Genomic DNA, 13262 nt, shown 5'->3' with positions numbered 1-13262 from the left:
GTTTAATTTCAGTGATGGCAATTGACATCTTTCTTCAAAAAAAGTTATGATTTATGACTGGGTCCATTTATCCATTTAAAAGAGGTTATGTATGAGTTCAACAAATAAATGTTATCATTTGTGACTCTTAAACGTTTGTGGAAACTTAATAATGAAAACACTAAATTTAAAAAACCAACAAAATTTATCTATATAAATCAATAGCACAATTCAGAAGATACAGTGATCCAATGATCTTTTCTGAAATCAAAGTTGAGAGCAGATCATTGGATAAAAATGATTGGATTCATCCAATGATTAATCATTTAAATATTTTCTACAAGAAGCCTCTTTAAGTCCAAAACTTATGGAGACAGTTGACTTTTCAGTCTGAGACCCACTCAGCACAACAAGGGGGAAGAAGCCAGAATGAAAGTGGTGGAGCAGAGGAATACAAGCAGGCAGTGATAGGAGAGACCAGGTGAGGGAGACGCCCCCCATCGATGCTGCCTGACATGCTGAGATTCTCCAGATTTTATTTATTTAGAGATACAGTGCAGAATAGGCCCTTCTGGCCCTTCGAGCTGCTCAGCCCTAAAATCCCCTCATTAACAAAGAAGACCGTCAAACACCCAATGTGCAGAGATCAACAAATCGTGCAAACAATACAAACAAACAAATGACATTCAGAACGGCCGTTCGCAAAATTGAGTTCACAATCACAGAGTCAGTCATGACTGTAGAAAATGCAGTCACTTTCCTCATGGAAATTGAGATGAAATATTACATTTTACAATATTACCCTTCAGCTGGTCAAATTCAAGGTGCCACCTGTAATTAGTAGTGAATCACTAGTGCACGATGACATTGCCAGGGGAGCCATGGAAGAGTGGAAACAAACTATTGAAAGGATGGTGTTGGTCCACTTTCCCAATGTTCCCACGTCATGATCTTTAGAAACACCATTTTCAAGTTGCATCTGTGGACATTCAGTCCATGCTAATTTCCTGTACTCCTTCCCTTTTCGGGACATAACAAGCAGACAGCTAGCACTAGAGAAAAGAGAGGTAGTTGTTAATTTTGTGCAAAGACAAATAAAGTCCATTTTACATGTGAAATAATAACACTTACCTTGCACTGTACCTGACAGTGAGAGCTGCTGACTACCACAAACACATCAATAATTATTATAAATTATGATTGCAATCAAGTATTACGAGCACGTCAATTATTAGATACAGCATTCACAGCTAAGGAGATGAACTGACCAACTGACAAATGCAGACTGTGGCATCTCCCTCGTACACTTCCTACGTGTGCAGAGATCAGACTGGCAGACTTGCATCTTCAATATACACATTCCCAATGAATGGACATTCCCTCACCCGGCCATTTCTACTGTCCTTCCTTTCTATTCAGAAAGTTTGATTAATGTTTGAGGCTTCAACAGAAATAAATGATTCTGTCTTTATTTATATTATTTTGACAGAAACAACGCCGATATGGGAGACGACAGGTAATAAAACAATCTTTGAGAATATATTGATCCTCCTTAAAAATATATAATATCTTTACATTAAAATTCTAGATTTCAAATTTCAAGTATTGGTCAAGATGCTAGAATTAGATGTTCCCGGATGGAAAGGGAAGTCAATAAGGAATTTGGAGGATGTTCACACACAATGGCCGTTAATGTAGCCGATGAATATTCATTGTCAGCTCAAAGTATGACTAGCCACGTTAGACACATATTGCTTAGAAATGAAGTAACGTGGCAACAAATATTGGGAGAGAAACAGAAATAAATTATTGTTTATCTTAAAATATCTTTTCTCACTGAAGCTTATCCATTTCCTTATTGTTCATAGCTGGATCATGTGGAGGTTATCTTTACGAATCTTATGGATCTCTGGTCAGTCCTGCTTATCCATCCTCCTATCCAAATAATGCCAACTGCATTTGGTACATTCGAGTGAACAGCAACCAAAAAATAAATCTGCAGTTTACTGATTTCAAGTAAGTGAAAATTGTTTTTCATTTCATAGTGTAAGCAGAGACAAGACATTTGCTGTCAATTGGCTGTTGCTGATGAATTAATTCAAATTATCTTAATATGTTACTGGGATTAGTATTAAAGTTTATCTTATTTCAGTTAATTTACTGAGATAGACTGCCGAGTATGCTCTTCCGTTCCTTAGACCCGCGGTGCCCAGTAATCCCCCCGATTTAGAACTCACGGGGACAATTTACAATGGACAATTAACCTCCCAGCCCATATGTCCTTGGACGGTGGGAGGAAATTGGAACACCCAGACTAAACCGATGTGGACAGGAGGAGACTATACAAACTCCTTCAGGCAACGTCGGGAATTGAACATGTGTTGCTGGTGCTGCAAAACGTTCTACGTCACTTTTTGAAAATAAGAAATGATTTTAATGTGATAATCGAAAGCAATTAATTTTCTTTTGTCTGCAGAATTTCGCCATAGAGTTATCAGTAGAGAAACGTACTTACAACTTTATGTCTAAATTCTGCAGAAGTGAAGAAATTAAATGTGGCAACAAGAAATCTGGCTCTGTGGCGCAGCATGTCCATGTCAGCCATTCTGCCCATCTCTACCTAACCACTTGCCCACATTCAGTTGGGACCCTTCTATGCCTTCACTGACCTGTATTTATCAGCTTATGATTTGGAGCACTGCCTGTGAAATTGGTGGAAACTGAGTCAATGTGGGCTTTTAGAAGGAAACTGCAGAGTTATGCAGAAAAAGATAAAATGCAGGGACGTGGGACAGAGAGGTAGATTGAAACGAAAATAATTGGTCAACAGATAATTTACAAATAAACGTCAGATACAGATTTACATTTATTTACCACATGTACATGAAAATATGCAGTGAAATGCATCATTTGTGTTAACAACCAGCACTCCCAAGGATGTACTGGGGACTGCCCACAAGTGTAACAACACATTCCAGTGCCACGTAGAATCACCATAATATTAAGCTGAACAACACATGTAACAGCAACACCAAAGGTTAGCACCAACAAAACAAGGAACCAGTCTCCTGGGTCATAACAATTGTATGCTTTCACAAATTCCAAGAGATATCTCACAGGTATTTGATTTTTAAGTCAGGAATACCTTAATTTTAACCTGACAACTGAGCACTGGCTACTACTGAAATGCAAAAGAATGCCTGAGAATATTCTTTGGGTTTCCAATTGCTGAATTGTACTTTTCACTGTTGCATTCTGCTGCCCGTCTGAAGTTCCCACAAACCCACTGCTAAAGACACAGAAGTTTTCAGCATTAAATTTACGAAGTGAAATCTGTTAGCATGGATGGAGTAAACTGGAATGAGGAATATTCAGTACGTAATGATGCCAATTTAGCTGAATTTAGAGCAGATAATTGATTAAAACCCTATGCAAAATGATCCCATGTTGGAAGGAAGCAGCCTCTGTTAAAGGCTAGAGTTAACATCCAGGTGGATATTTGAGTGTGTGGCCATGGATGTGTAAAGTTAGGCAAGTAATTGTATGGGTAAAGTTTTCAGATTATATTGTAAATTGAGGCAAAGGTAAAGAAAACCTGAACGTGTTAGGCAGCCAAGAGTTGCTCAATATTGTAATTGTAATTAAGTTATTAGTGTCCTATGCACCAAGGTTCAGTGCACGTTCTCCATACAGATCAATTCATCACCTCAGTATATCAAGGTGTTAGAAGGGAAATATAACAAAGGAATTCAGAATATAGTGTTATAGTTGCAAGAAAGTGCAATGAGGGCAGACAATAAGGTGCAAGGCTAGGAAGAGCTAGATTATGAGGTCAAGAGTTTTATTTTACAAGAGGTCCATTCAATTCTGTTGTATCAGCAAAATAGAAGCTCTCCTATGCTTTCTGGCATTTGTATCTTCTGCCCAAAGCAAGGGGGGGAGGTTAAACAGTGTGTCCCGTGTGGGAGGGGTATTGATAATGCTGACTGCTTTACCAAGACAGCAAGAAGTGTAGACAGAATGCATGGAGGGGAGGCTAGTTTCATAATGTGCTGAGCTGCGTCCATAGCATTTTCACATGTTCTATGTTGAGTTCCTCTAATGGCTCCCACTCTCGATTATTGTCAAAGATATATTTATCATCATTTGACCTTTTATGTTAAGAAATAAATAAAAGGCAATTTCAGTGAAATTTATCATCATACTGTGATTATTCTCTTGACAGTCTGGAAGCTAATTCAGGTTGCACATATGATTACGTTGCAATCTACGACGGGCCATCAACAAATGATCCTTTACTTGCAAGGATCTGTCATCAACCAAATGAAACTTATACATCATTGTACAACAGTATGACAATTTATTTTCGAACGGATGGCAGCGTAACACGACAAGGTTTCTCTGCAAACTATCATTCTCTGCCGATCAACGATGGTGAGCTTTGTGAAATTGTTCCTCAAAAAATTAATTTTTCATTATTTAAAATGCAAAATCAAATTACAGGTTTAAATTGCTTTAAAGGGCTCTTTCTTTGTGAACATCTACACGTTTGAAAATTACTGCTTAGCTCTTCCAAACACATTCATGAACCTGAGAAAGTGCATATTGTACGTCAGGAAGTTGTGTGGTTCACATGCATGTAAGGCAGAAAGAACAGGTGGATACAGGGTTTATTTTCAGTGATGGCAATTGACATCTTTCTTCAAAAAAAGTTATGATTTATGACTGGGTCCATTTATCCATTTAAAAGAGGTTATGTATGAGTTCAACAAATAAATGTTATCATTTGTGACTCTTAAACGTTTGTGGAAACTTAATAATGAAAACACTAAATTTAAAAAACCAACAAAATTTATCTATATAAATCAATAGCACAATTCAGAAGATACAGTGATCCAATGATCTTTTCTGAAGTCAAAGTTGAGAGCAGATCGTTGGAAAAAAACGATTGGATTCATCCAATGATTAATCATTTAAATATTTTCTACAAGAAGCCTCTTTAAGTCCAAAACTTATGGAGACAGTTGACTTTTCAGTCTGAGACCCACTCAGAACGACAAGGGGGAAGAAGCCAGAATGAAAGTGGTGGAGCAGAGGAATACAAGCAGGCAGTGATAGGAGAGACCAGGTGAGGGAGACGCCCCTCATCGATGCTGCCTGACATGCTGAGATTCTCCAGATTTTATTTATTTAGAGATACAGTGCAGAATAGGCCCTTCTGGCCCTTCGAGCTGCTCAGCCCTAAAATCCCCTCATTAACAAAGAAAACCGTCAAACACCCAATGTGCAGAGATCAACAAATTGTGCAAACAATACAAGTAACCAAATGACATTCAGAACGGCCGTTCGCAAAATTGAGTTCACAATCACAGAGTCAGTCATGACTGTAGAAAATGCAGTCCCTTTCCTCATGGAAATTGAGATGAAATATTACATTTTACAATATTACCCTTCAGCTGGTCAAATTCAAGGTGCCACCTGTAATTAGTAGTGAATCACTAGTGCACGATGACATTGCCAGGGGAGTCATGGAAGAGTGGAAACAAACTATTGAAAGGATGGTGTTGGTCCACTTTCCCAATGTTCCCACTTGATGATCTTTAGAAACACCATTTTCAAATTCCATCCGTGGAGATTCAGTCCATGCTAATTTCCTGTACTCCTTCCCTTTTCGGGACATAACAAGCAGACAGCTAGCACTAGAGAAAAGAGAGGTAGTTGTTAATTTTGTGCAAAGACAAATAATGTCCATTTTACATGTTAAATAATAACACTTACCTTGCACTGACCTGACAGTGAGAGCTGCTGACTACCACAAACACATCAATAATTATTATAAATTATGATTGCAATCAAGTATTACGAGCACGTCAATTATTAGATACAGCATTCACAGCTAAGGAGATGAACTGACCAACTGACAAATGCAGACTGTGGCATCTCCCTCTTACACTTCCTACGTGTGCAGAGATCAGACTGGCAGACTTGCATCTTCAATATACACATTCCCAATGAATAGACATTTACTCACCCGGCCATTTCTACTGTCCTTCCTTTCTATTCAGAAAGTTTGATTAATGTTTGAGGCTTCAACAGAAATAAATGATTCTGTCTTTATTTATATTATTTTGAGAGAAACAACACCGATATGGGAGACGACAGGTAATAAAATAATCTTTGAGAATATATTGATCCTTTTTAAAAATATATAATATCTTTACATCAAAATTCTAGATTTCAAATTTCAAGTATTGGTCAAGATGCTAGAATTAGATGTTCCCGGATGGAAAGGGAAGTCAATAAGGAGTCTGGAGGATGTTCACACACAATGGCCGTTAATGTAGCCGATGAATATTCATTGTCAGCTCAAAGTATGACTAGCCACGTTAGACACATATTGCTTAGAAATGAAGTAACGTGGCAACAAAAATTGGGAGAGAAACAGAAATAAATTATTGTTTATCTTAAAATATCTTTTCTCACTGAAGCTTATCCATTTCCTTATTATTCATAGCTGGACCATGTGGAGGTTATCTTTACGAATCTTATGGATCTTTGGTCAGTCCTGCTTATCCATCCTCCTATCCAAATAATGCCAACTGCATTTGGTACATTCGAGTGAACAGCAACCAAAAAATAAATCTGCAGTTTACTGATTTCGAGTAAGTGAAAATTGTTTTTCATTTCATAGTGTAAGCAGAGACAAGACATTTGCTGTCAATTGGCTGTTGCTGATGGATTAATTCAAATTATCTTAATATGTTACTGGGATTAGTATTAAAGTTTATCTTATTTCATTTAATTTATTGAGATAGACCGCCACGTATGCTCTTCCGTTCCTTAGACCCACGGTGCCCAGTAATCCCCCCGATTTAGACCTCACGGGGACAATTTACAATGGACAATTAACCTCCCAGCCCATATGTCCTTGGACGGTGGGAGGAAACTGGAACACCCAGACAAAACCGATGTGGACAGGAGGAGACTATACAAACTCTTCCAGGCAACATCGGGAATTGAACTTGTGTTGCTGGTGCTGCAAAACGTTCTACATCACTTTTTGAAAATAAGAAATGATTTTAATGTGATAATCGAAAGCAATTAATTTTCTTTTGTCTGCAGAATTTCGCCATAGAGTTATCAGTAGAGAAACGTACTTACAACTTTATGTCTAAATTCTGCAGAAGTGAAGAAATGAAATGTGGCAACAAGAAATCTGGCTCTGTGGCGCAGCATGTCCATGTCAGCCATTCTGCCCATCTCTACCTAACCACTTGCCCACATTCAGTTGGGACCCTTCTATGCCTTCACTGACCTGTATTTATCAGCTTATGATTTGGAGCACTGCCTGTGAAATTGGTGGAAACTGAGTCAATGTGGGCTTTTAGAAGGAAACTGCAGAGTTATGCAGAAAAAGATAAAATGCAGGGACGTGGGACAGAGAGGTAGATTGAAACTAAAATAATTGGTTAACAGATAATTTAGAAATAAACGGCAGATACAGATTCACATTTATTTACCACATGTACATGAAAATATGCAGTGAAATGCATCATTTGTGTTAACAACCAGCACTCCCAAGGATGAACTGGGCACTGCCCACAAGTGTAACAACACATTCCAGTGCAACGTAGAATCACCATAATATTAAGCTGAACAACACATGTAACAGCAACACCAAAGGTTAGCACCAACAAAACAAGGAACCAGTCTCCTGGGTTATAACAATTGTATGCTTTCACAAATTCCAAGAGATATCTCACAGGTATTTGATTTTTAAGTCAGGAATACCTTAATTTTAACCTGACAACTGAGCACTGGCTACTTTTGATTTGCAAACGAATGCCTGAGAATATTCTTTGGGTTTCCAATTGCTGAATTGTACTTTTCACTGTTGCATTTCCTCTTGCATTAGTACAGAACCCTGGTGAGACCACACCTGGAGTATTGTGTACATTTTTGGTCTCCAGGGTTAAGGAAGGACATCCTGGCTGTAGAGGAAGTGCAGCGTAGATTCACGAGGTTAATTCCTGGGATGTCTGGACTGTCTTACGCAGAGAGGTTAGAGAGACTGTGCTTGTACACGTTGGAATTAAGGAGATTGAGAGGGGATCTGATTGAAACATATAAGATTATTAAGGGATTGGACAAGATAGAGGCAGGAAATATGTTCCAGATGCTGGGAGAGTCCAGTACCAGAGGGCATGGTTTGAGAATAAGGGGTAGGTCATTTAGGACAGAGTTAAGGAAAAACTTCTTCTCCCAGAGAGTTTTGGGGGTCTGGAATGCACTGCCTCGGAAGGTAGTGGAGGCCAATTCTCTGGATGCTTTCAAGAAGGAGCTAGATAGGTATCTTGTGGATAGGGGAATCAAGGGATATGGGGACAAGGCAGGAACCGGGTATTGATAGGAATTGATCAGCCATGATCTCAAAATTGCGGTGCAGGTTCGAAGGGCCGAATGGTCTACTTCTGCACCTATTGTCTATTGTCTATTGTCTATTCTGCTGCTGTTCTGAAGTTCCCACAAACCCACTGCTAAAGACACAGAAGTTTTCAGCATTAAATTTATGAAGTGAAATCTGTTAGCATGGATGGAGTAAACTGGAATGAGGCATATTCAGTACGTAATGATGCCAATTAAGCTGAATTTAGAGCAGAGAATTGATTAAAACCCTATGCAAAATGATCCCATGTTGGAAGGAAGCAGCCTCTGTTAAAGGCTAGAGTTAACATCCAGGTGGATATTTGAGTGCGTGGCCATGGATGTGTAAAGTTAGGCAAAAGGGCGCTGAGTAGGCTACGGTCAATTATGGAAAACTCTGAACATCCTCTACATAGCACCATCCAGAGACAGAGAAGCAGTTTCAGCGACAGGTTACTATCGATGCAATGCTCCTCAGACAGGATGAAGAGGTCAATACTCCCCAATGCCATTAGGCTTTACAATTCTACCGCCAGGACTTAAGAACTTTTTAAAAGCTATTATTAATGCTTTTTGAGATAGTGATTTAGATGCATATCATATTTTTTACTGAGTTAAGTATTGTATGTAATTAGTTTTGCTACAACAAGTGTATGGGACATTGGAAAAAAAGTTGAATTTCCCCATGGGGATGAATAAAGTATCTATCTATCTATCTATCTATCTATCTATCTATCTATCTATCTATCTATCTATCTATCTATCTATCTATCTAATTGTATGGGTAAAGTTTTCAGATTATATTGTAAATTGATGCATAGGTAAAGAAAACCTGAACGTGTTAGGCAGCCAAGAGTTGCTCAATATTGTAATTGTAATTAAGTTATTAGTGTCCTATACATCAAGGTTCAGTGCACGTTCTCCATACAGATCAATTCATCACCTCAGTATATCAAGGTGTTAGAAGGGAAATATAACAAAGGAATTCAGAATATAGTGTTATAGTTGCAAGCAAGTGCAATTCAGGCAGACAATAATGTGCAAGACTAGGAAGAGCTTGATTATGAGGTCAAGAGTTTTATTTTACAAGAGGTCCATTCAATTCTGTTGTATCAGCAAAATAGAAGCTCTCCTTGAGCCTGATGGTAGGTGCTTTCTGGCATTTGTATCTTCTGCCCAAAGCAAGGGGGGGAGGTTAAACAGTGTGTCCCGTGTGGGAGGGGTATTGATAATGCTGACTGCTTTACCAAGACAGCAAGAAGTGTAGACAGAATGCATGGAGGGGAGGCTAGTTTCATAATGTGCTGAGCTGCGTCCATAGCTATTTTCACATGTTCTATGTTGAGTTCGTCTAATGGCTCCCACTCTCGATTATTGTCAAAGATATATTTATCACCATTTGACCTTTTATGTTAAGAAATAAATAAAAGGCAATTTCAGTGAAATTTATCATCATACTGTGATTATTCTCTTGACAGTCTGGAAGCTAATTCAGGTTGCACATATGATTACGTTGAAATCCACGACGGGCCATCAACAAATGATCCTTTACTTGCAAGGATCTGTAGTCAACCAAGTGAAACTTATACATCATTGTACAACAGTATGACAATTTATTTTCGAACGGATGGCAGCGTAACACGACAAGGTTTCTCTGCAAACTACCATTCTCTGCCCATCAACGATGGTGAGCTTTGTGAAATTGTTCCTCAAAAAATTAATTTCTCATAATTTAAAATGCAAAAACAAATTACAGGTTTAAATTGCTTTAAAGGGCTCTTTCTTAGTGAACATCTACATGTTTGAAAATTACTGCATAGCTCTCCCAAACACATTCATGAACCTGAGAAAGTGCATATTGTATGTCAGGAAGTTGTGTGGTTCACATGCATGTAAGGCAGAAAGAACAGGTGGATACAGGGTTTATTTTCAGTGATGGCAATTGACATCTTTCTTCAAAAAAAGTTATGATTTATGACTGGGTCCATTTATCTGTTTAAAAGAGATTATGTATGACTTCAACAAATAAATGTTTTCATTTGTGACTCTTAAAAGTTCGTGGAAACTTAATAATGAAAACACTAAATTTTAAAAACCAACTAAATTTATCTATATAAATCAATGGCACAATTCAGAAGATACAGTGATCCAATGATCTTTTCTGAAGTCAAAGTTGAGAGCAGATCGTTGGATAAAAATGATTGGATTCATCCAATGATTAATCATTTAAATATTTTCTACAAGAAGCCTCTTTAAGTCCAAAACTTATGGAAACAGTTGACTTTTCAGTCTGAGACCCACTCAGCACAACAAGGGGGAAGAAGCCAGAATGAAAGTGGTGGAGCAGAGGAATACAAGCAGGCAGTGATAGGTGAGACCAGGTGAGGGAGACGCCTCCCATTGATGCTGCCTGACCTGCTGAGATTCTCCAGATTTTATTTATTTAGAGATACAGTGCAGAATAGGCCCTTCTGGCCCTTCGAGCTACACAGCCCTAGAAACCCCTCGATTCAACCCTAGACTAATCCTGAGACAAATCTACTATGACCAATTAACCTACCAAATGATATGTCTTTAGACTGGTACAAGAATCACCCCTTGTTATAATAATTAGTAAGGCACAGAAAATCTGTATATACCGACAAGTAACTTTTATTATTTCAACTGAAACAGCAGGTGGGTTCACACTCTTGTCTACCTGTGTGCTGCCTATTAGAACCCCAGACACTCCATGAACAGTCAATGATGGGGAAAAGATATTACCCGGGAAAGCAGTCTACGCTGGCCAGGCCTTCCTCGTGGACCCGATCTCCACGTGTCTGTGGGGTCCTCCTTATCCGCGATGGTTGGTCTCTGGCTGCTGGAGAGTTATTGCCCCTGCGTATTTGGAGCTCCTAAGTCGTACACAGTTCCTCATCAGTTGAACCATTGGATCTCCATCCCATTGGCTGAAGGTCACCTGACCTATCTGGGTCACCTTCTTACTGTCATTATACGGAATGACAGGGATCACTAGTATAGTTCAAAGTAGTCTTATTATCAAAGTATGTATACTACAGACAACCTTGAGATCTGTCTCCTTACAGGCAGCCACAAAACAAAGAAACCAAATAGAACTCATTAACAAAGAAAACCGTCAAACACCCAATGTGCAGAGATCAACAAATTGTGCAAACAATACAAGTAACCAAATGACTTTCAGAACGGCCGTTCGCAAAATTGAGTTCACAATCACAGAGTCAGTCATGACTGTAGAAAATGCAGTCCCTTTCCTCATGGAAATTGAGATGAAATATTACATTTTACAATATTACCCTTCAGCTGGTCAAATTCAAGGTGCCACCTGTAATTAGTAGTGAATCACTAGTGCACGATGACATTGCCAGGGGAGTCATGGAAGAGTGGAAACAAACTATTGAAAGGATGGTGTTGGTCCACTTTCCCAACGTTCCCACGTCATGATCTTTAGAAACACCATTTTCAAATTGCATCTGTGGACATTCAGTCCATGCTAATTTCCTGTACTCCTTCCCTTTTCGGGACATAACAAGCAGACAGCTAGCACTAGAGAAAAGAGAGGTAGTTGTTAATTTTGTGCAAAGACAAATAATGTCCATTTTACATGTGAAATAATAACACTTAGCTTGTACTGACTTGACAGTGAGAGCTGCTGACTACCACAAACACATCAATAATTATTATAAATTATGATTGCAATGAAGTATTATGAGCACGTCAATTATTAGATACAGCATTCACAGCTGAGGAGATGAACTGAGCAACTGACAAATGCAGACTGTGGCATCTCCCTCTTACACTTCCTACGTGTGCAGAGATCAGACTGTCAGACTTCCATCTTCAATATACACATTCCCAATGAATGGACGTTTCCTCACCCGGCCATTTCTATTGTACTTCCTTTCTATTCAGAAAGTTTGATTAATGTTTGATCCTTCAACAGAAATTAATGATTCTGTCTTTATTTATATTATTTTGACAGAAACAGAGATGGCAAGGGAAAGAAGAGGTAAGAAAACAATTTTTGAGAATATATTGATCATTCTTAAAAATATATAATATTTTTACATCAAAACTGAAGATTTGAAATTTCAAAATCATAATTTCAGAAGATACAGTGATCCAATGATCTTTTCTGAAGTCAAAGTTGAGAGCAGATCGTTGGAAAAAAATGATTGGATTCATCCAATGATTAATCATTTAAATATTTTCTACAAGAAGCCTCTTTAAGTCCAAAACTTATGGAAACAGTTGACTTTTCAGTCTGAGACCCACTCAGCACGACAAGGGGGAAGAAGCCAGAATGAAAGTGGTGGAGCAGAGGAATACAAGCAGGCAGTGATAGGTGAGACCAGGTGAGGGAGACGCTCCCCATTGATGCTGCCTGACCTGCTGAGATTCTCCAGATTTCATTTATTTAGAGATACTGTGCAGAATAGGCACTTCTGGCCTTTTGAGCTGCACAGCCCTAGAAACCCCTCGATTCAACACTAGACTAATCCTGGGACAATCTACAATGACCAATTAACCTACCAAATGATATGTCTTTGGACTGGTACAAGAATCACCCCTTGTTATAATAATTAGTGAGGCACGGAAAATCTGTATATACCGACAAGTAACTTTTATTATTTCAACTGAAACAGCAGGTGGGTTCACACTCTTGTCTACCTGTGTGCTGCCTATTAGAACCCCGGACACTCCATGAACAGTCAATGATGGGGAAAAGATATTACCCGGGAAAGCAGTCTACGCTGGCCAGGCCTTCCTCGTGGTCCCGATCTCCACGTGTCTGTGGGGTCCTCCTTATCCGCGATGGTTGGTCTCTGGCTGCTGGAGAG

The 13262-nt window shown here is 38.8% G+C and overlaps 1 protein-coding gene across 1 annotated transcript in view; it reads left to right on the top strand.

Annotated features, from left to right (window-relative positions):
• LOC140715048 (scavenger receptor cysteine-rich domain-containing protein DMBT1-like) overlaps positions 1–13262 on the top strand; it is a 79046-nt gene that overhangs the window by 21838 nt on the left and 43946 nt on the right. Inside the window, exons 16-22 of the mRNA XM_073026776.1 lie at positions 1469–1495; positions 1848–1995; positions 4205–4413; positions 6115–6141; positions 6494–6641; positions 9882–10090; positions 12404–12430. Coding sequence (XP_072882877.1) covers positions 1469–1495; positions 1848–1995; positions 4205–4413; positions 6115–6141; positions 6494–6641; positions 9882–10090; positions 12404–12430 — 795 coding nt within the window. The remainder of the gene's footprint in view (positions 1–1468; positions 1496–1847; positions 1996–4204; positions 4414–6114; positions 6142–6493; positions 6642–9881; positions 10091–12403; positions 12431–13262) is intronic.

The sequence above is a fragment of the Hemitrygon akajei genome, chromosome 23 (genome assembly GCF_048418815.1).
Source record: "Hemitrygon akajei chromosome 23, sHemAka1.3, whole genome shotgun sequence".
Classification (NCBI taxonomy): Eukaryota; Metazoa; Chordata; class Chondrichthyes; order Myliobatiformes; family Dasyatidae; genus Hemitrygon; species Hemitrygon akajei.
The sequence above is the reverse complement of the archived record's forward strand: the minus strand, read 5'-3'. Positions and strand labels throughout refer to the sequence as shown.